The sequence below is a fragment of the Lethenteron reissneri genome, chromosome 31, assembly GCF_015708825.2.
Source record: "Lethenteron reissneri isolate LAM-NWPU_2019-01 chromosome 31, ASM1570882v1, whole genome shotgun sequence".
NCBI classification, from domain to species: domain Eukaryota; kingdom Metazoa; phylum Chordata; class Hyperoartia; order Petromyzontiformes; family Petromyzontidae; genus Lethenteron; species Lethenteron reissneri.
This window is the reverse complement of record NC_083809.1, coordinates 7,702,926-7,726,838: the sequence shown is the minus strand read 5'-3', so window position 1 is coordinate 7,726,838 and position 23,913 is coordinate 7,702,926. Positions and strand designations below refer to the sequence as shown.

General features: G+C 51.7%; 1 protein-coding gene across 1 annotated transcript in view; it reads right to left on the bottom strand.

Moving 5' to 3' along the window:
• The window catches only part of GAD1 (glutamate decarboxylase 1), a 57,044-nt gene that overhangs the window by 11,207 nt on the left and 21,924 nt on the right, over positions 1 to 23,913 (bottom strand). The window contains exons 3-16 of the mRNA XM_061563464.1: positions 21,004 to 21,066; positions 14,397 to 14,606; positions 13,923 to 14,165; positions 10,748 to 10,838; positions 7,639 to 7,751; positions 6,846 to 6,961; positions 6,099 to 6,178; positions 5,283 to 5,337; positions 4,720 to 4,836; positions 3,892 to 3,956; positions 2,295 to 2,373; positions 1,386 to 1,535; positions 471 to 578; positions 149 to 238 (exon numbers count right to left, since the gene is read on the bottom strand). Coding sequence (XP_061419448.1) covers positions 149 to 238; positions 471 to 578; positions 1,386 to 1,535; positions 2,295 to 2,373; positions 3,892 to 3,956; positions 4,720 to 4,836; positions 5,283 to 5,337; positions 6,099 to 6,178; positions 6,846 to 6,961; positions 7,639 to 7,751; positions 10,748 to 10,838; positions 13,923 to 14,165; positions 14,397 to 14,606; positions 21,004 to 21,066 — 1,580 coding nt within the window. The remainder of the gene's footprint in view (positions 1 to 148; positions 239 to 470; positions 579 to 1,385; positions 1,536 to 2,294; positions 2,374 to 3,891; positions 3,957 to 4,719; positions 4,837 to 5,282; positions 5,338 to 6,098; positions 6,179 to 6,845; positions 6,962 to 7,638; positions 7,752 to 10,747; positions 10,839 to 13,922; positions 14,166 to 14,396; positions 14,607 to 21,003; positions 21,067 to 23,913) is intronic.

The following is a 23,913-nucleotide window of genomic DNA, read 5'->3' as shown; positions in this document are numbered from 1 at the left end:
TGGCATCATCGGTGGTAGTGCCAGTAGTGCCGGTGGTAATATTAGCGTGTGCTGGTGGTGATGCTGCCAATGCTGATGGCACTGGGGGTATTGCGTGGCGGTTACTGGTTGCGATGCTGCTGATGTGAACTTGGGGTCCCACACTCACCCTGCTGAGCTTGGCTCTCCTCTCCTCCCCGTCAGGCATCCCTCGCAGGCTCAGAGGTATGTACCAGAAACACACGTTCGTGTGCTCCGGCTAAACATAAGAAAAAGACAAAGATCCCCCGCGTATAGCCTTGACAGGACTGCTGGGGCAAGTGCCGTTCACAAGTAGCACCTATCAAGGCCTGGCTAAACACACACAGACACGTCCATGCATACAACTTTAAAAAAATCGCGGCCGTGCATGCAAAACTTCGATGCAATCCTGAATCTCGATTCCCCCCCCCCTACTCAGGACTCTCCCCCCCACGCCACCCCATGCTTACCTCTCCCTGGAAGACGAGTTCGTATCCCTCTCGGTTCTTGATGGTCCTGTACAGGTACTGGGCCAGGTCCAGGCATTTGTTGATCTGAGCCTCGAACCCAACCGTGCCCTGGGTACACACACACGCACACACGTACACACACAACAATTAACAACGCCGACAATATGCACGTTGTGGATTGGCTAAAAAAAAGGTACTACACATTTCAGGGATGCTCAACTAAAAGCCACATCGTGGGCTGGTCGTGCCTCCCCGTATGCCAGCCCCACCTACTTTTACATAGCCCCGTCCAACCCTGTCAACCCCGCCCACTTCACAGGTAGCCCCACCTATTGCTCAGGTAGCTCGTAATGCGGGGTAAAGGATGGCGCTTAGCACCGGTGATAATCCTAATTTTCACAAAACCTTCTGGTGGGAAGGAGGGAGGGGAATTTTCACCCAATCGCTAACTTCTCCAAAGGAAAGTGGAGTTTCTGCCACTGGCTCAGGGCTACAAACAGGAGATGGGTCCCACCTCAATGCTTATTTGAGCAAGGAATCACTTTGACTTGATTTGGGGTTAGGATTTACATGCCTGGTAGGGTGCGTGTGCGCACAATGTGCGTGCCTGTACGCGGCAGTGTAGCGGTTAGCGTCCTGCGCTACAAACCCAGCGACCAGAGTTCAATTCCCGCTCAAGACCAGCATCAGTAACGAATGTGAACCGGTCCCGGGCCTCCCCTAGGTCGACACAGGTCTCAAATGAGTGTGTCAACATCGCCACTGGGGAGACAAAGGCGGCCGGGCGCCGTGCTGGCAACTCACCTCCCTCGCGCACCATTCCGGCCTTCATTTGGTGCTCGCTAACAGTTTGTTAAGGCTATAAGGGGAGGTCTCTGTGTGTGCGCGTGCAGTGCGTTGGGAGCGTCCCCAAACCTTGGCCTTCCACATGAGCCAGAACTTGAAGATGTCGACGTGGCGGCCGCACTGGATCACTTTGTCGCCCGTGTCGTATGACGTGTCGTACTGCTTGTCGGGCTGAAACAGGTACCCGGCGCACATCTTGTTGCAGCCCTGCAGCAAGCCCTGTCAGTGGAGACGCGGGGAAAACCAAGACACGTCCAGGGGAAGGGGGCGGGGTGGGGGGCGGGGTGGGGGGCGGCCGAGTAGATGAGATTCCAGAGAACCGGCAGAGACATAGATATAAAGACAAAGATCCCCCGTGCAGCCTTGACAGACTAGGGGCAAGTGCTGTTGGCGAGCACCTATGAAGGCCGGAACGGTACACGAGGGGGTGGGTGGGCCAGCACCACGCCCGACCGCCTTTGTCTCCCTGGTGACGATGTTTACACACCAGGTACTAATTTGAGGCCGAGTCGACCTAGGGGAGGCCCAGGACCGGTTCAGATAATCGTCACTGGTGTTGGCCGTGAGCGGGAATCGAACTCGGGTTGTCAGGTTCATAGCGCAGCGCGCTAACCGCTACACTATCCCCCCCCCCCCCCCATCAACATCATCATGGTCAATCCACTGCTGGATGAAGGCCTCCGCAAGCAGTCGCCACCTTTCGCGCTTCTGCGATGCGACAATCCACCTCGCTCCTGCTCACCAACCGATCTCACACCACTCGTTCCATCCCTCGGCTGCCACTCCATCATTATTTAAAACAGTTTTGAACCTGGGGTATTGTCTCTAATCCACGCGTTCCTCTTTCTGCGATTCCAAGCTTCTCTGCGCACCTTTCAGGCGTTTTGCTCCAATTGATACTGTGCTGTTGCCGATGATCGTGTCGCTGATCGTGTTGATGGTGACGGAGGAGGGGGGGGCGAAGCGTGCATCTCTCACCTCTTCACGGACTAGAATAGCCGAGCACTGCAGCAGCACCCCCATCATCTTGTGGGGGTTCCAGGTCACAGAGTTCGCCCTGCCACAGCGTCAAAACAAAGTGGCCACAACTCAGACACCGCACAGCGCGTCAACACAACGCGCCCACAGCAGAAACGCCACACGCCCGCAGAGTAAATAAACAGTGACACCCACACACTGCACACACCACACACACACAACGTAAACAAACCAACCACACGTCAAAACACACGACAATTGTGAGTTCATACAAAGCCTTGTGTGGCACATTAGGAATGGATCACTCTTTTAATTATATCCTTGTGCAGCAGCAAGGGAGTAAAGTGTGGTTCTGTGAAAGTCCTGATGTGCTGTGCAGTGCATCAATGCATGTGTGTACAGCAGCATGTGATGACTGAGGCGGGCCTGTAGGCGGCTGGCAGGGTTATTGAATAACCGCACTTGGATACACCAGCCACGTGGTTAATGGCGACTCGGAATAATTTCTGCGTGTGACACACATGCTGGTGCAGTTTACAGAGTGACGGTGCTGTTCTTTACAAGATTACTATTAACCACAATAAATGTGCTTGCCCCCGATTTGGAGCACCTGCCCACGTCCACTCTTATTTCGTACAAATCCGACGTGGCCGTTGGTTGCCAGGCCACTTGACGTCTGTTTGGGCCCACGGGGCTCGGTAACTCTGGAGTTCAAAATGACACAAAACACTTCGTGAAAGGGCCGACGCAGAAAGACCCCTGGGGTTTTGGTCTCGCACGAAGCTCATGGTTTCACCGTAAACCACATCCGTACAAACCACGGCACAAATGGAGAATTAAAAACTCTCCAGTAGTGTGCGATTGTGGGGTCATCGGGAACAGAACGTACAACAACGCGATGCCCCATTCCACAAATACGAAGGAGACGTCATCACGGCGATACAGCCCGCTGCTCCTGACGTGGTTGTTGTCTGGCTTGACCACCTGAACGTGACATTGTAGCTGTTACTCAGCATCTTGAGGTCAGCCGTACAAAGAAGAAGACCTCAAAAACACACACGATTTTTCGATAGACTGTGATTGAATCCGGTTGGTATTCCTTGTGTAACAGAGCTGACCGAGCTCAATTGGGGCCTTACAAGCCGAGATAATAACACCCCAGTCTGGTTTATTTACCGCTGGGTGGAGAGAGGGGGCCCGAGGGATTTGAATAAACCTGTTTCATCAGTTTCAACTGCCGCGCCGGGAGATGGAATCGAACCGGCGACCCCTGGAGTGCAAGTCCAGTGGTGCTGCTGCTGACCGTGGCATCCGCAGGAAAGGAATCACGCCATGGTGGCGAGACGTTAACTACCTCGCCTCGTATGCAGGAGATCGCGTGTTTGATCCCGACGCCTGTATAAATTGGAGTTTGCAGGTTCTCTGGATTTTTCTCTAGCTCCTCCGGTGTTTCCCTCCACATAAGCCACTTTTTTTGTCGAGCTATCATTGTTGGCCAAGTGGCTTCTGAAAAATAGCGATATACGCTCAGTGGGCAATACCTGGTAAAAAAACTTAAATTAATCGCGAGCAAGGCAGTGACACGCCAAACACCGACCTCTCGACTCCATTGAGCTTGTGGCGATGCTTGCGAGACATCAGCAGTCCACCTCCCCACGCCGCCTGGCACAAACAAAGACAAAGATCCCCCCCCCCCGTGTAGCCTTAGACTGCTGGGGCCAAGTGCCGTTTAGCGAGCATGGTGGGATGGTCGTGGCAAGTCTACAAAGTCTGTTTGCCAATTTACTCGGGAATTATATACAGAGCAATTATCTGCCAATGCTGTGAAAACTTGGCAGGACCCTGTTGAAAGAGAGCCATGAGGCCTCAGCGAGGCTTACCGAGGTAATCAAGCGTAATAATGAACGTGCTAAGTATAGAGTGGCAGAGTACGTAGTGAGCAGGGTGGTTTAGTGGTGAGTGTAGCGTCGTAATAGTGGCGAGCTTGGTATATTACCAACCACTGGCGGGTATCAAATATAACGACGAGTGTGGAATAGCGGCGAGTAAAGCATTAAGTGTGAGGTGTAGTGGCGAGTGTAGTTTAGTGGTGAGCGTGGTGCATTGGCGACCGGTCAAAATCAGAATCTTCGTGTATCCTGGAGGAATGCGATGAGCTATGAAGCTCTTTCACAGATGTCTAGTAGGGGCGGGTCAGCAAGACTGATGAATGTGGTGTCGTGCGGCATTTGTGGCGAGAGGGACGCAGGAGTGGCGGCACGTGGTGGGCGAGCGGTGTGGTGGGTGAGCGTGGTGGGCGAGTGGCGCGGTGGGCGAGTGGCGCGGTGGGCGAGCGACGTGGTGGGCGAGTGGCCTGGTGGGCGAGCGACGTGGTGGGCGAGTGGCGTGGTGGGGGCGAGCGACGTGGTGGGCGAGCGGCGCTCACGTCGACGTGCATCCACATGTTGTGGCGCTGGCAGATGTCGGCGACGTCGTGGAGCGGATCGAAGGCGCCGTACACCGTGGTGCCAGCCGTGGCGCTCACAAAGAACGGCACCATCCCCTGCGCACCGCACACGCACCGGTCAGGATCCCCCTCCTCTACGCTCACACGCGTCACCGCAGCAGCAGCACTTTCAGGAGCTCGAGGTCAATGTCGAGGTCCAAAAAACGAAAAAGAAAAAAAACTTTTTAATTTTTATTTTACTAGGTAAGGCCCACTGAGCTATGTAGCTCTTTTTCCAAAGCAACCTGGTTATCACAAATGATCGGCTCAACACGTGGCTTATCATGTGGACATTTATAGCAGCCAATTTGATTCTAAAAAGTGGAGGGGATAAACCAGAGGACCCAAAGAAAAATAATCGTCGCTAGCTTTGGCCGTGAGCGGGAATCGAACTCTGATCGCCGGGTTCGTGGTGCAGCGCGCCAAACCACTAGGCCCCTGATCCACACACATGTTGCTACAATTTCTCGATTTAAAAATTTGCAAACAAAAATTAAACGAACCTTTTTCTTTGAGTCGATGATCTTGGCTTCCAGATCAGCAGGAACCATCTTCCCCCTGTGTGAAAACACCACAACCCAGCTCTCTCGATTTGAAGAAAATAAAAAATGCACTGGGCCACAGCACGCACAACACTTGCTCGCTTTCCAAAGCCTCTTGGATAAAAGCGCAACTTGGTGCCTTGAAATGCGAGTCTCTGCAGGTAGGACCAGAGACTCAAGACTCCGCACAGGGAAGAGGAGGGTGGGTTTTAAGTAGGGTTGCCACCTTTCAGGAGGAGGTACAGGAAATAAAGGGGACAGTCATGGAAAGCGTCAGAATATCTGACAATTATCGGAAGAGGAGAGAACTGCATGTAAATGCGATGTCTACGGCAGTGCATTATTATTCTTTACGACGAAACTGACAAAAAACTGGGACTTGCAATATCCTGGGAAGCCCGGCAGACTCCCCAGGATGGCAGCTCCCCCCCCCCCCCACAACAACTGGATGATCCTAGGAAAACCAAGGACAGGTGGCACCCTGGTGAGAGTGACCAGCGGATAGTGGCTAGTGCGAGATTGGCTCGTGACAGCAGGAGGCAAGCGAGAGTCGGTAGTGGGGGGAGAAAATTTATAAATCACCATCTCTGCTCGACAGATTTATGACACGAAACAGAGCTTCATCCGATTGTCCATGAGAGCGGCCTCAGCAATAGGACTATTCCTGGGCATAGCAGGACACGTGGAGAGACCCTTCGGCCAAACCCTACCCTGGTTCCTCGCCGAGCAGTGGATAGAGCATGGCAGGCGCGGGGGGAGGGGATGAGAGAAAATCACCTCTGGTCGGCTTTGATGAGAAAGACATTGTCGGCTCCAATCCCCAGCGCGGCAGCTGCCTTCTTGGTGGAGTAGTGGCTCTGTCAACAACAACAACAACAACAACCAGGAGGTCAAGGTGTCTTGGGGCTCCGAGCCCGAAAGTATATTTAACCTCCTAGAATTCTAACCACGGGGTCACATTTCTCCATATTATTTGAACCCCTCCTTGTGCAGTAGTTTAACCCTCAAACCTAAAGCCTCATTTTGACCCCTGGGAGGTCAAAACTCACAACCAGACTCCAGTTCCGATTCTCAAGGGCAGGCAAGTGAAGTTGCTGTAACAGTATTTGTACCCCGTGGCTCAAATCATACGGATGGCTGGGCCGCTCATTAGGGATAATCGTCGCGTAATGATGATGCCGGCGATTGTGAAGATGCTGCTGCTGATGATATTCCTGTTGATAATGTGAATGTCTATGATGATGATGCTACTGCTGAGGCAGCTGCTGCCGCCAACGGATTAATATTTCTGTTTATACAATGGTCTACCATGGCAAAGCTTTGAAAAACACGTAGGCTTTCTGGACCAATATCACGATTCATAATTCTTCACGTGACAAACTTTATGACCTTGGCCATGGGTCGGGTGGAAGAGGGTATACAACAAAAACATTGCACTCGTGCGATCCAATTTAAAAAAATCTATTTTGCCGTTGACGATGCTGTCGAATGCGTTCTAAAAAGATGCCCGGTGCTGGCACTCACACACTCGGAGGTGAAGAGCACGAGCTGAGGGACAGCCGCCATCCCCTTCATCTTCACCTCCGGGAAGAACTTGTAGCGAGCGGCCATGACGGCGTACAGGTTATTGATGGCTCCCCCTGTGTACACAAAGACAAAGATCCCCCGTATAGCCTTATCAGACTGTAGGGGCAAGTGCCGTTAGCGAGCACCTACGAAGAGCGGCACAGCACACGAGGGGGGTTGGGTGGCCAACACCACGCCCGGCCGCCTTTGTCTCCCTAGTGCCGATGTTTACACAATCGCACCAGGTACTCAAGAACCGGTAGCGGTGAACAGGAATCGAAGAAGACACCCGGACTACTCCCCTGACCTACGACCGGTGAAGGTGGAGTGGACCGTGCAGGCTGACCGGCTGGGGAGGAGGAAGAACAAGAGAGGGGACAGGCTGGAGACGAACATCCCGACGACCTCGCCCCCCCCCCCACGTTGATCCTGTTTGCCACTCGCCATGGGGCCGTCGGAAGCACTGAAGGCAGCGAGGCTGGTGCGAGGAAAAGGAACTCTAAGGAGAGGCTTCATCACCTCTTCTGGGGCCGTCTGGAACGCTCTGCCTTGCGAAACTAAAAAAAGTAAGCCACCGGGGAGCTGTGCACTTTAAAATCTACTTCTTCAAAACTCCTTTTTGTGTTTAGTTCGCCATCCTTCCCCTGCACCTCCCAAATAGCATGTCTGGCTATGTACGGTGTGAAAGAAATTCAACATACAAACACGCGAGGGAGATGAGATGGAGGGAGAGGGGGGGGGAGGTGCCGACCTGGAGAGAAGACGCCATCGCCATCGCCGTTGGGCCAGCCGATGATCTCGCGCATTTTCTTCAGCGTGATTTTCTCCATGAGGACGAACACGGGCGCGATCTCATAGGTGAACCTACAAAGACAAAGGTCCCCCCCCCATATAGCCTTAACAGACTGTTGGGGCAAGTGCTGTTATAAAGCACCTATGGAGCATGGTGACCAAGCACAATGCTCGGCCGCCTTTGTCTCCCCGGTACTGATGTTTACACCGCTGTGCCACAATACATTCAATGCGTGCACACACACACACAACACAGACACAATAATAGACCAAACATCTACCAGGAAATTACTACAATTACCTTTTCATGTTACTTGGGAAATTACTTCCATCTTACAGTTATTTGGCGAAGACCCATTGAAATGCATTAACATTCGTCACAGAACACAGGCTTGCCATAGTTACACCGAGTTGTTTTTTTTCACTAGGGCACTATTATATGGGTCAATGAGTTTACATTGGATGAGAAGAGGGCTCTGTATTGGATGAAACGATGGTTCTATATGGGATGAGGTGGAGTTCTCTTTCAGTTCTGGCGGTGGTTCAAACCACCGCAGGGTGACGCTTTCGGGGAGGGGGGGGGGGGGAATCGCATAGGCTGTGGCATGGACAGCGTGCAGGATATATTTTTCATGCGTGTGGAGGATGTGAGCGTCACGTTTCGGTGACAAAACACACCGATCCACAACATGACCGTCGCCTTACGAACGCCTCCGTTAACTCGAGGCATGGTACCAGCAGCAGCCGCCGCCCCCGCCAGCATGGCCGTACAAAATCACTTCCTCGAGGAGCTCCCGGGCACGCGGAGTGAAACGTCGGACATCGTGCCAAAACAACGCGCATCCGCGAGCTGTGCACAGCAGCACAGTGGCGAATGCCCAACAACCGTGACATCATTTACTCTCACCGAAAGGCGAATATTCAAAGACGAGCTATCTTATTAGTTTTAATCTTTGAGATTGACTTAATGAGAATCCACCAGATGTCACTATGGCAGTCAGATATCCCCCGTGTAGCCTTTAACAGACTGTTCGGGGCAAGTGCTGTTAAGCGAGAAGCACCTATGGCAGCCGGCACAGCGCACGAGGGGGTGGGTGGCCAGCACCACGCCTGGCCGCCTTTGTTTTCACACACACACCGCACCAGCTACTCATTGAGGCCAAGTCGAACTACTCGGGCAGTAACCAGCGAATCTCACACTCAACATCCACGGATGCATAACCCTGCTCACTGTAATTACTCGGCCTCCCATTCGGCACGAACACAATGAAGACAAATCATCCAATGTTCTGCACTGCATTAGGGAACATGCAAAGGTGAAGCCCTGCAATTGCCTTCCCACGCCACTGGCGAAAGGAAGGGGGGCTCCACAAGACGGAATCCTAGAGCACCCCCCAATGGAGGGTGTTGGGCCTACTCTTCCATTATCACTCGACATCTTTGGAAAAATCGAGGTGCCCACACTTTACCCCACCACACACGGGACCTATTGGAGGGAGGAGGGGGGGGGGGAGAATTTAAGAAACTTGCATCAACGTTTCACCTGCCGCACCAACGACCTCAGGATTACAGTCCAACGTGCCAAGAATGTAACGATTGGGGGGGGGGGGGGGGGGGCTTCTCTCTATTTTTGTGCAGTCATCGGTGACCGAGCTCAGACCGCCACAATTCCCTCGCCACGCTGAGACTGAGAACCCGGCTAAAAATCACGGGCGGCTAAATCCAACCCCCCCGCACCCCACCCCTCCGGAATAGAACGAAATCTCTCAGCGGCACTCAGATCGGTGCTCGGAGCCACGAGCCCAACCCGGATTCCTCCAACTCCATCGCTCATGATCTTTCACGATTCCGCTCTCCTTGTTCTCACGGAGCTGACGGAGGAGAGGGAGGGATGTGGGGGGAGGGATGTGGGGGGGGTGATCTCGAGCGCTCGGCCGCCACCGCCCCGTCACTACCGGGGGCTGGAGTCGCCGCCACATCAGAGCCGATCGCGTTTCCACCCATCAAGCCCCGATAACGAGGAGCAGGAGGAGGATCGGTCATCCTCCGGGGCGGTAGCAATGTTGCCGCTCGTCTCCATTAAACTTCGCCCCAGCGCTTGTGGGAGGTTGTTTTATTTAACAGGCCCCCTCTTTCTCCCCCCCCCCCTCTTTCTCCCCCCCCCCCGGCCGTAGCCAAGCATCGCGCGCACTCCGCTCTGCTGCCGCGAGACATGCGCTTATTTTGATTTCTTGGGGGGAAAACAAAACTCAGAAATTGTGATGCCGATTTTTTTGGCATCACAATTTGCGGGGGGGGGGGGCTTTAATCCAGCAGTGGATTGACCATAATTAATTTAGATGATTTTGACGATGGTGTTAGTGATGCTGCTACTGTTGCTATTGCTGACGATGATTTCGATGGTGGTGTCAATGATACTGCTGCTGATCATAATGATTTTGGTGGTCTTAGTGATGCTGCTGCTGCCGATGGAGTTAGGCCGACCCCGACCATCACATGACCCCCTCACCCCCATTCCGCCTACACCGCCCACCCCACCAGAGATGAAACGCCTAATTGATACACGTTCACGCTCCAGCAAATTGGACGAAGAGGGATTTTAAATTCAAAGCCCTTTGCCTGCAGCGACGAAGGGGCTTTCGGCATCGCGGACGACGTGACGCGGCGAGTGCGAGGTTCACCGTGCGTTGCGAGAGCGCGTAGGAGGGGAGCGGTGGTGCAGCGGTCGGCGCACATCGCCACAAACTCGGCCTCCAGAGTTTGATTCCCGCTCGCGACTTAATAAAAGTGGCGAATATTTTGACGACGGGATAAAGTGTCATCATAAACGGTTGTGGATTTCCCCACGAGGTTGACTCGGCCATAAGCGAGAGCTGTACCCGGTGTGGCGTGCAAACAGCAGCATTGGGTAGGGGGGTGGCTGGGGGGGGGGAGAGGGAAACAAAGGTTGGTGGGGGGCGCTGTGCAGGCGACAAACGCCACGCCGTGGTTGAGGCGCTCATCCAACAGTAGATTGACAAGGGTCTATACGTACACACACAATCACACACACACACGTGCGTATTTACATGTTGGTGTTGGCTGTCGAGGTCAACCACTCCCCCGCCAATCCAATGATGTCCAGGCCACAAGACAGTTGGTTGAAAAACCGTGGGTGACCTGGAACACACGACACGTACAATACAAACCATCATCGACGGCCGTTATCCATCGACTGCTGGATGAAGATAATCCCCCGCCCTCCCCCCGTGGCATCAACTCTCCACCGAGCTCCTACGCCGCACACGAGCCGCCCGGTTCCCCTCGCTCAGTCTCCGCACAAATTTATAAATTGTAAACATCGACGCAAACATGAAGCAACCGTTAGCGTCATACATGGACAATGTTATGCTAAATACAATCGGTAGAAACATCCGATAATCGGTCTCTCCACGTATATATTTATTTTGTTACAAAATCCGATTGTCCACACTGCCTTCTGGGAATTACACGTTTCAGCAAGTATTACTGTTATATTCTTCGAAATGCCGCTAATGATTATTTTGCGTTGGGTATTGTATAGTTTTGCATTGAACCAGGAGCCATAACTAAAGGCCAGGCTCCCTTACCTGTACACATTTTGCCAGTTAATTGCATTGCTATAAGCGGGCTTGGAAAAGATCGCTTGCGTGTGCGAGTGCGCGCGTGCGTTAGGGTGCACGTGCACACGCGCGCGTGTGTGTGTGTGTGTGTTCCTTGTGCGGTGTGTAAACATCGCCGCCAGGGAGGCAAAGGCGGCCGGGCGTGGTGTTGGCCACCCACCCCCCCGTGCCTTCATTAGGGTGCTACCTCGCTAACAGCACTTGCCCCAGCAGTGTGCATGGGGGGGGGGGGGGGGGGGGTGTCTCTGTCGTCTTTGGTTTTGCATTCTAGCGGGGCGGGCTGAAGGTGTCACTGTGACACTTTACCCCCTCCCCCCACCCCCTGGTGCCAGATAACCCTCCCACCACGGCAGTCGAACAAAAACACGGCCCCAATAGCGGACATCTGCAGCGGCAATTAGGAGAGGGCAATTATAACCCCAAGCGTTTATAGCCGTCAGCCCCCCATCTCCATTTAGAATCACACGTAGCCTGCCCCGCCCCCCGCCCCCCGCCCTTGATTCGGCTCCATAGGCAGGGCGACCACCCCCTCCCCCGCGCCACGACATGATGAGTTCACATCCCAGCCAGTGAGATTTGTAAAGACCCATCACAATAATCATTATGATAGCCACCATCATCATCATCACTACCTTTTAACATAAGCAGCAGCAGCTAAAAGAACCGTATCAGCTGCAACAGCTTGAGTTAGAGCAGCAGCTCTTTGTATCATCATCATCATCATCAGCGGCAATGGCAAATGAAGTATTGGCATCATTAGCATCAGCAGTCTGAGCTTCATTGTGAGCATTATCATCAGCACCGGCATCATCATCATCATCATCCTCCTTGGTGGGATGGTCCATTCTTAGCGAATCGGCTTGCCAAGGGCACACAAAACACAAACGAACGCACGCGCGAGTGTGGTGGTGGTATTGTAGCAGTCCGTGCGCTGCGCTACGAATCCGGTGACACGAGTTCGATTCTCGCTCACAGCCAACGCCAGTGACGAATATCTGAACTGGTCCTGGGCCTCCCCTAGGTCGACTTAGCCTCAAACAAGTGCCTGGTGCGTGTGTAAACATCGCCACTGTGGAGACAAAGGCGGTCGGGCGTGGTGCTGACCACCCAACCCCTCGTGTGCCATGCCAGCCTTCATAGGTGCTCGCTAACAGCCAGTGCCAGATTAAGATAGTGCGGGGCCTGTAGCATATATTATAAAGGGCCCTAAATTAAAAGAAATACACAAATATTAAAAAAGACACATTTTTTACTTGCATAATAAAGTAATTGTATTTTTTCATTTGCTATACAGCCAGATAATACGACAAATCGCTAACCTTAAACACCCAGTCGTTCATAAAAGTTGAAGGTAGTATAGTACTATAGTAATAGAGCAAGTGCAGAATCACTGAACCAGAATCGATAGCTTCAAAGCATTTAAGTGCAGGGCCCTTGAAAGTGCGGGGCCCTTGAAGGTGTGGGGTCCGTAGCTACATTTGTAGCAACTTTTGCTTCTACGATATAATTATCCGACACTGCTAACAGCACTTGCCCCAACAGCCTGTACAGGCTATGGAGTGGGGGGTGGGGGTGGGATCTTTGTCTTGTGTGTGAGAGTCAGACGAATTGGAGGTCGCATTGGTGGACTCGTTGGGCCCAGGGCTTGCTTTGACGAGATGCCCCCTCGAGCTGTCATTATGCCATTGGCTAGCAGCACGGTACAGGGGGGGGGGGGGGGGCGAGTGGGGCTCGACCCAATTCGAGGCATCCACTCACAGGGGTTGCGCCGCCACGCATCGCGAAGAGCGAAGCTCTGGGCCCCTTGGAATAAGGCTCTGCTATAGAAATATATATATAGGACAAGACAACTGGCCGGATAAATTAACGGGACTCTCTCCGTGTAGCAAATAAAACACACACCCGATTGATCGGCTGAATAAAAATCCATCATGGACAAGTTACGAATAATCGTGCGTCACGCGACGCTTTCCAGCACGCGAGTTTTTGTCTTCAGAATTATTGAATTACCGACGGGCATCTGGTCGCCAGGGCGAGCACGTTTCGGATCTTCCAAAGGTTTTGGGCAACCCCATTGATCAATCTATCTGGCTTCCTTTCAGCCAAGTCCCCGACAGCAGCACGACCTCAAACGGAAGTTCCCTTCAACGTGGGACAGGGCTCACGGCGTCAAAGCTTTCAACCTTAAGTTGGCGAGTGTGAGCACAAGGGCAGATTAATGGATGTGATCAACTCATTTTGGAGGGACTGTTGTTGTCTTGGTGTGGTCAGGGGACTGTTTTTTTTTGCTGCCTTGCACAAGATTGAGAATTGGTGTACTTAGTGTAATTTGGACCTGATACTTTATTTATTTTCTGCATTTATTTTTCGTGATTTGCTTACATTTCCTATACTTTGCACTCCTATCGTTGTTTGTATCGTTCGGCTGTTGTAACCTGAGAACCCACCTCGAGTGGACGTCCTTAACAAACTAGCTTCATAGCCCATCGGATTTCTCCAGGATAAAAACACAGCTTCTGAACTCTGAACGAATAATCAAGTCGGTAGGCTGTCGAGCAAAGTGGGCGAGCAAAGTGGGCGAGCTACTGGGCGAGCGACCGACCTGTGCGCACGCCGTACTTGAGCGTGTCTCGACAGTCCACCAGGATCTGCTCGAGCGACTCGGGCGAGTCCGACAGCTCCAGGTTGAAGCCCTCGAGGCCCTCCAGCAGCTGGTGCGGGTGGTGGAAGTCCAGGATCTTGGTGGAGCGGTCGAACGTCTTGCGGATGTAGCTCAGCAGGATGTCCATCAGCTCCAGCAGGAACTGCACCGTCGCCTCCTCGCCGTTCTTGGCTGGCAGCAGGTCTGGGGTGATCGTCATAATCGTTGTCGTCACCGTCATCATTGTTGCCCGTGACTGGCGACAATGCCATTCTTCGTCATCATTTTCCTCATTTGTCATTAGTCATCATTGTCACGATTACGGACGAATTGATCATCGTGACGATGATGATCCATCCTCTCCTCCTTCGTCGATCTCTACTATCCTTGCCTCCGTCCACCCAACCACCCCATTCCATCCATCCAGGCACTCACCTCGTGCGTACAGGTTAGAGAAGTTGACCTCTGCGCGGCGGTGAACCCTGGGGTCGCCGTCCATCTCGGCGCCGTCTCCCTTGCAGCCGGCGGTGCCGTCCGCGCCGCCGAGCCGACCCCCGCCAGCCTGCTGCTGGCTCTGCTGGCTCCCGAGCGAGCCCGGCACGCCGCCAGAGCCGCGTTCGTCCAACACCCCTCGCTGCAGGAACCCTGCGGACCACGCCGGCACAACGGGCGCCCATCAAAGACGACCAGGCGGGGGGAGGGGGTCGACTCACCCCCCCCTGCCCCCCGACTCGCTGTTACGTGCACGGCTCGCAAAACGGACACGCGACGAAGCTGCGGTGTGAAGATTTTTAATCCGGGGTTTCAGCCGCACGGCGATTAAATTGGGTGTCTCCAGTGTAGGGAGGTTGGTGCGTTCAGCCCGGTAACCAATAACTGCCCCTAAAATAGCCATGACCGTAATACTGTATTGGTTTGAACTAGATTTGATCAACATTTCAGGCTCGAAAATAAAAAACAACACACTTTTGGTTTGGACCTCGGTGCGGCAAAAATTCCTGTGGGGCACCCAGGGGAGGAGGGGGGGGGGTAAGGAGGAAGCCCCCCCCCCCCCCCGGCGTCAACTGGAAAGCGTCGACCTCACGAGCAGCTCTGTGGTTACCGGAATCGTCGATTCGTCCCATGGCACGATGCCAAAAGTAAAGTTGGAATAAAAACTGCGGGGTGGTGGAGGGGGGGGGGGGAGACAAATTAAATGTAAGAGTTCCTTCTTCGTTGGGTAAACAGCGATGATACCACATCACCTTCTGCCAGGTCTCAGAACTGTTGCACGTTTGATACCTGGTCCCCCCCCCCCCCCCCCACTGTTGAAACCCAAGCGAAGCAAATGCCCCTTCACAGCCACGATTGGCTTCAGGCCTTCCCCTTGGCTCTCGCATGTTGGACACATCCTCCGAGGGCCGCTTGTTTATTGTATAATTCAACAGCCTTGCGCTCCTACAGTCAACGGGAGTTTAACGCGAGAAAGACAAATACATTGGCGGAAACGCATCTGGCTGCAGATGGTCGTGTGGCCGATAGAAAAATCGATTTCGCGTAGCCGCTCGTGACAAGACAGCTAATATTGTTGCCGTTTTTTGTAAAACAGAGCGACGCTAAAATCTAAAATAACGGCGGGATTATTGCCTTGACAGGTGACCTTTTTTTTAGGTCACTGCGTTTAGCGCCACGGGCAAATACACTTCCCTTTGCGGTTTGTAAAAAAAAAAGATCTGAAAACATTTGCCCTCAATATAAACAAGACATAATATCCGAGAGAGATTACATCAACTTGCGTGCCGAAGATAGACAAGGCCGCGAGAGATATCACACAGCTTGGGGAAGTCGTCATCCAGCAGTGGATAGATTAAGGCCGATGCCCGTATATGTTTAAATAATTGTCATCGTATTTCCTCCTCCAGCGCTCCGTCTGCGAAGAGTAGACATGATGTGCTCATATGTAGACGTGCTCATATGTAGACGCTTTCAAAGAAAGGGGGTGGGGTGATTTTATATTCATACGGCCTCGCGTCAAAGGCAACTCACTTCGCAACGGCCCGCAGCCGATATGTATCCGTCACGGCGAGCATATTAGGCGCACTAATCGGGCAGTGGAGGGGACTAATGCTTTCAGGTCGGCGGCAACACGGCCGTTTGTAATTAGAGAGCTCGTTCCGTCAGTCACTCCCCGTCACACCCCACCACGTGAATACACTCGCACACAACCACACACACACGAATGCCCGTATGCTGCACACACGCAACGCACGATCACGTTAACATGACGACGCGCACACACCACGACAGATACTACACAACCGCACACGACCACGCGAGTACAAAAAAAGACAAAGACCCACAGTGTAGCCTTAACAGACTTTTGGGGCAAGTGCTGTTAGCGAGCACCTACGAAGACCAGAACGGCACATCGAGGGGATGGGTAGCCAGCACCACGCCCGGCCGCCTTTGTCTCCCCAGTGGCGATGTTTTTACGCACCGCACCAGGCACTCATTTAAGGCTGAGCCGACCTAGGGGAGGTCTAGGACCGGTTCAGATAATCGTCACTGGTGTTGACCCTCAGCAGGATTCGAACTCGGGTCGCTGGGTTTGTAGCGCAGAGTGCTAACCGCTACCCACTACATGCACACAAAAGACAAGCAGATGCACGCACACTGACACACGTGCAGATCCACGCAAATGTACCCCCAGACACAATGCAGACACACACACACGTGCACACAGACACAGACCCATTCACACACATGGAGATGCACGCACGCGCACACACACACACAGGCAGCCCCCCGTAACATCATTACATGGTCGGCTGGACTGGTCATTACACGCCTCAACGTAACGGCTTAAGCAAAGACAGACGTGCGGCGTGTGCGGTGCTTACAGCGAAATACAAAAACACAAACACGACGAGGACGAGGAAGGAGAGGAGGAAGAGAGAGAGGAGAGGGAGGCGATGAGAGGGGAGGAGATGGAGCGGCGCTGCGTGGAGTGGAGCAGTCACTTAAGCGGGGAACGAACGCTCAAGCCCCTGCGAGCAGGGGAGTGGGTGAGCGGGTGGGTGAGTGAGTGGGTGAGCAAAAGGTGGGGGACATGACCCTGCTGTGGCTGCGGTGCCTCAAATATTGGCAGAAGTAAACACCCCTTCCGAGTGGATGACCGAGGGTGCCATCTTTGGAGGAATTACGAGCGGCGATCCAGAGTCTGAGACCAGGAAAGGCACCGGGCAGAGATGATCTCCCAAGCGAAATGTTGAGGGAGGGTGGCGTCTGTGTGCAGACTGCCCTACATGACATCATCGCAACTGTCTGGGCCACAGGACGATTTCCGCAGGATTGGAAGGATGCCCCCGGTGGCCTCCCTCTTTGAGAAGAGGGACCGCACAGACTGTGACAACTGCAGGTGCATCTCCCTCTCCTCAGGTGTGACGGGAAAAGTGCTGGCAAGGATTATTCAAAATTGCCTTACCAGGCACGCCAAGAGGCTTGCAGAGCTCCAATGTGGTTTCAGAGCAGGGCGGTCCTGCTCAGAAGCCATTTTCTCTGTCCGTCTGCTGCAGCAGAGGTCTAGGGAATGTCCTACAAGACCTACACATCTGCTTTGACGTGGTTAAGGCCTATGATACCAACCGATAATCGTGAATCGATTGCAGTGCTTGGTTAAATTGCACATTCTAGCTCTAGTGGGACCGTATTCAAGGCTTTCCGAGCTAAGCACAGGTTTGCTTCAATTTTTTAACACTTACATGGGACTATCGTTTTTAAAGTGGAAGAAGAACGGATAATACACTGTAACATGATAACAAATGTATGTTAATAGCTTCAAAAGTCAAAGAGTCTCCACTTGTTCGCCATCATTGTCACGTGCCTGGAATCTTCTCCAGGTGGTCTCCGGAGTCTGGGAGGTACTTCCTGTGCTATTGTTGCAAATTCTCGAAAGCGCTCACTTTTACTGGTAGGAGCCTCCTGGTTCGACCAGCCCACAGAGGATTATTGTGTCCGTCCATCCGTCGTGCATCCAAAAATGGGAGGGGTGGGGCTGGGTGGGGAGGGGAGGGAGGGGCTGGGTGGGGAGGGGCTGGGTGGGGAGGGGCTGGTGGGGGGTGGGGACTGGGTGAGGAGGGGCTGGTCACCCCGTGGTGCCCTTATAAAACAACTCAACGTTTAACCTACTCACGCCGGCTTGTGCCCTCCCTCACTGTCGGGCATATTTGCGGAATACACCACGCCACCGTTGACCCTGGCCATTGGCCGAGCAACCCAACGTTCCTACCAGCTCCCTCCGCAGGACAATGTGTTTTTTAAGCACCTTGTATATCATGCTCCTTCTAACCCCAGACGTCATTATTCCTCTCGGCTCGTAATCTGTTCAGTTTTACTTAACGCGGACAGGCCAATTACCTTTTTAAAAGGTGATGGTCATGTTAAAACACAATCATTTTTTTAGCGTGCAAAAAGCAACGTTGATTAAGCAAAAGATGGTCAATACATAGTGTGCCTTTAAAAAAATCGGAAGTCAAGTTAATCTCACAATTTGACAACAAAACATCGACGCATTCGTCAATCACACCGTGGCCCTTCAAAAACCGGAAAATTAATTAGAGGCAGCCTTACGGGCGATGACCTTTCTTCATTAGCAAACATCGGTTGGCATTATATACGGAGTCAAACTTACCAGCGACATGAAGACGGGTCATTTTCCGAAACGTCGCCTATTATACACTTTTCCTTTTCAGGCCACAGTGTCATTGATGAACACGTTGGGAATGGTTTCGTTAAATGATGCTTGTTGCATCACTGCCAACACAGCAGTGAATAATGTCTTCACATGTATTACAAACACGGAATTTATTTTTATTTCAATTGTGCCGTCAGCACCATGTCATGAGATCAAGACATTTTCAATTCAAGAAGCGAGAAGCAGCGCACATCCCTTGTGCCAGAGAATGGTCCTGGAAGACGACCTCAATGAGAACTACTCCGGAGGTTTCATTAAATTGGCATCTTTATCTGTACCATGCACCCACCCAATGCAATTTAGAGACATCGTTCCGACTGTTCAGCAACAAGACCGGGTTTGGTCAGGACACTATGCTCGACGGTCAAGCCTTACGATGGAGTGCAGCCGAAGGAGGGAAAAGTCGTTCCGAGTTCAGGTGTGCAATAAATCGCAGCATCGCAGGACCGGAAAAGATTCCAATTCCATCATCAAGCAGTGGATAAAGCGCAGCTGCTCGTGGCCGACGGTGGCGTTGGATGCCTGCACTAACAATTCTGTACATAAAACAGTTCTTGTTCGTGAACGAGCCGCGCGCAGTGATAAATACGACGACTCTGCCTTCAACGAGCCACAAATGAACCGGTGTTCTCCATTACTCAGGGGCGGCTTTTACACAGTTAACAAAAAAAGGGGGCTCCCGGCATTTACGGTGACAATTTACATTTCTCTCGGCGATGATTACGGCGGCAAAGTCGCGGCGATAAATTGGGAGTCCGTCGCAAAGTGCTTCTGCGTTTTTCCGCCTCTCGAAAGATTGAACGCCGCGAGTTGGCCACGTGGCTCTGGGGGCCTCATAATGGCCGTGTCAGTGACAGCGAGCTGGTGATGAAATGAAGATCGGTTCACACCCGCCCGGAATATTTGTACCCCCGCCCCCCTCCTCAAGCAGAATTTATATGTTGGTTCCCACCAGCAATCATTTGTTTATCCTCACTGCTTAAGGGCGAGGTCAGGGGACCCGTACACATTGGGCCAAGGACAAAGTCAGGGCCACACAGGTGGAGTGGGGAATGGAGGTGGCGTAGCGCGATTGGTATGGGCCCTGGTCCAAATAATATAATGGGGGGGGGGGGGGGGGCTTTAAGATTCCCCCCCCCCACCTCTTTAGCAGAGCATCAGGGCCCCTTCGGCCCATGGGCGTCGATGCATTTGCACTGCCTGCATACTCACCAGCCGCACCGCTGGTGAAAAAGTTGGAACTGCACCGGAATGGAACAGAGCGTCATCATCATAATGTCTCTTCATGATGACGGCGTCAAAACAAATTTCTAACAAGGTATATTATTGATTGGATGGAAGCCTCCAGGATTGTAAACTGGTATATTATTGATATTTACCAAATATGTTTTTGTTCATCAATGCCAGGCCCTTTTTCAAAAGCTAATATTTCAGGACCTCACCCAACTTGGGCAGTTTCTGGATCTGCCTCTGCATAGCCCAGCTGTACTGCCATGAGAGAGATAGATAGAGAGGAGTCTTCAAAAGGGAAAGTTAAAGCAAGACTCGACCTTTCAAAGGAGCACACACGGCTCTAATCTTGTAGCTACACACCCAGAGCCGTGTCTAGGGCTGTCTGCCAAGAGGAGTTTGAAACTTCATTGGGAGGAGGGAAAGAGACTTTAGGAGGTATAGTGAAAGTGTGCCACCGTAGCACCCGGGTGAAATTTTAACTTGGCAGAATGTCGGAGACTTGGCATGACAGTGAAGAAGAGACGTGCACAGAGCGCTAAGAGACCAGCCTTAGACTGGAAGAATATAGAAGAGACACCTACACAGCCTGCCAGTCATGCAGGCACAATAGTATACACACACACAGACCTGCAGGTAATAGTAATACTAATCCAGTACGTTTGGTAGTTGCCAGGTTAGGCGGCAGAGGTCGCAAACGGGTTTTGATTCCTTACCCGTACCCGGCCGCACCAGGGTCGCAAATGGGTACCCGTACCCGGCCGGGTACAGGTAGCCGTATCCTACCCGTACCCTACCCTACCAGAAATGAGTGACAAACGGTTACTCACCAGTGACTCACGGCCTACCCGTACCCGGCCGCACCAGGGTCGCAAACGGGTACCCGTACCCGTGCCTGGCTGGGTACGGGTAGCCGGGTATCGGGTAGGGTACGGGTATCGGGTACCCGGTTGCGACCTCTGTTAGGCGGTCACGTAGGCTGGCACGCAGCGGATGCAGCAGGCAGAGGACTGGCAAACAAAAATGACGCGGACACTTGCGAAAGAGAAGAGGGGGGGGGGAGGGATGTTAGAGACTTACCACACAGCTTCATGCCCAGCTTGCGAGTGCAGCCGTGGGCCACTTCGCACCAATCGTTGTAATCTGCGAGAAAACCCACAGCCGCCGTTGTTGTTGTTACTGTGCGCACCTAGGACATGCAAAAACGCAACATCGCTAACACACACACACAAATATTTCACACCACACACGCGCACACACACCACTAGCAGAAAAACGCGCACCGCACAAACTCGAAAACAGAGCCCCCGTATAGCCTTTAACTTACTGTTAGCGAGTAGCACACCCGATGAAGGCCGGCATGGCACACGAGGGGGGTGGGTGGTCAGCACCACGCCTGGCCACCTTTGTATCCCTTGTGGCGATGTGTACACACCGAAACCAGATACTCATTTGAGAGTGAGTCGACCTAGTGGAGGCCCAGGACCCATTCAGATAATTTCATCATCGTCCCCTTGGTGTTGGCAGCAAGCGGAAATCGAATTTCGGGTCACCGGGTTTGGAGCCTCACGTGCAAACCGCTTAACTTACCACTCCCCACAAATATTATTGCACACAAGCAGAGGTTTTCAAAACCACCCCCATTCTCCACACACCTCCGCCACCCCATACCCCTCGACTCCACAAACATCCCACACAGCACGAACGCTTCACGCTAAAACCCCTTCATGCATTTAATTACTCTCGTTTCGTTTATGATTTTTTGCACAAAGACTAATGGCGAAGGCTTATGTTTATATTATTACTCGGCACGTAAAGTATTAATAATGAACATTTTGGAAAACAAATTAAGGAGATGCGGTGCTCCCAATTAATTATCTCACCATCATTAGGCCTGTGTGTTAATTGCCATCGATTCAGTGGCTTCACACACAAACACACACTTAAAATATTAGACAATGCAAGCGAAATTTATTAGTTGCGACGGATGAAGGTCCATTGTGTGCGCGCAGGTGCACTCATGATAGAAGCCCTTTAAAAGGGTATATCAGCTGTTTTACTGCAGCCTGTGCACCAACAATCTGACTCGTGCAATTGCTGCGGTCCGGCTCCATGAGCCGGGGACATTAACAGTGGACCATAAGAATATTAAAATAGGCCTTAAAAAACCTCAACGTCTTCGTCAATAACACTGGCATTGCTTGAAACGTCACCGATTCTATATATTTTAATAAGAGTGTTACTGACGAGGTTTTTCTGTTTGTTAAGCGTACCTTAGACTGACTCACTAAATGGTCAGACATTAACAGCGTGACCTCTAAGGATCTTAAAAATGTGTCAGTCAGACACCCGAGTCTTTGACCTCCAACACTGCAGTAACAATAATAATAATTGACACTTCTAAATCGCCTTTCACCCAGAGATCTCAATTGTAACGGAGCTTTAGACGGACTCCCTCTTAAAAAAGGTGTTCTTAGTCCGGCTCTCCAAACAGGAAATATTAAACCCCTAAGCTGCTTAAACAAATCTTTAGCCTTCATCTCAGCCTCGTCTTGGATATCCATTAGAATCATAAGAACATTCATGGAACTGTGCCTTCGTCTGGCACTACGAGCCTTTTTTAGGCATTTAAAATAAACCATTACTTTTCCCAACAAGATAATCATGAGTGTCATCTCGCATGCCCTTGGCCCCATGTGCTTTCTGGGAGTGCATAATTTCAGCAGCATGGATTCAGTTCAGTAAAAACACTTTGGGGCTGGTTTTGACACACGTGGTGTCTCGTCAGCAGAGTCAGGCCTGCCTGAAATACATCTGACAGTTCTCCGAGAATGTAAGTTGCCAAGACCCAACAACATCCACCCATTCACCACTAAAGTGGCGAAGACGTGCAACTCATGCAGCCAGCTATGGCTGCGGAGTTTGGTGGTACATGTTATTTACGTCGTTTATTGTGAAAATTCGGTCACAGTTCCTATGACCACTGTTTCATTGCTTTTATGGCTTTATTTTGGTGATTTTCGATAAGTTTTTTGGTTTGGCCATGTTTGTTTGTTGTAGTACAGAGTTAGACTGATGGCCTTAATCTAAGTTGTCTTGTGGTCGTTGTTGTTTGACTTGCATCCCACTGGGATTTTTGCACATTTTTGTGTACGGTGCTTTTTCTCCAATAGTTTGCTGTCTTTTCTTGGATTTTCTGTTTGCACTCAGTCACATATTCACTTTAAGATGTTTTTTGTTCATGTTTTTGTTTTCTGTTTGTTGCGGTTGCACCGGATTCAAGAGCCGAATGGCTCACAGGGCTACACATAATAAATGAACTTGAACTTGAAATTAACCACAGCGCTTGGTGCCAGGCTAGGGGCCCTTTGGAGACCAGGTGAAGTGTCGAAGGCTCGCTGGACATATTATGGGGCAGGCCGGGGTGTCATGGGTTGACCGACCGAGAAGACTGGTCGACTACAGATCATAGATTACAAAAGGCAAAGATTCGCCACATATAGCCTTAGACCGAGGGTAGGTGTGATTAGTAAACACCTAACACAAATACACACATCTTCTTGGTTCTTTCGGTAAAGTCACGTAGAAGGGAAGTAATAAAAATAAAACATAATAAAATAATTCTCACGACGTTTCGGCCACAACGCAAGCAGCCGTCCTCAGGTGAAGAATGAAACACCACCAGGCTTGGAGCGTATATTTATGCTGGGTTGGAGGGGGGGGGAAGAACGCCTAGACAAAATAATTTGCATATCAAGATGAATTTAGCATATGGAAAATGCGTAGGAGGTGGGCGGGGGGTTTCAAATTAATATTATGCCCGTGCATTATGCAGGATTAGCAGCATCAAAGGGAGGGGGAAGGGGGGTAGCATTAACAAAGGAAAGGAATGTTAATAGTATGTAGCTGCAGTTGCTAAACAACCGCGTAAAAAACTAAAGTATAAACTACATAAACAACTAAATACACACACTACTTTGAAGCACAATG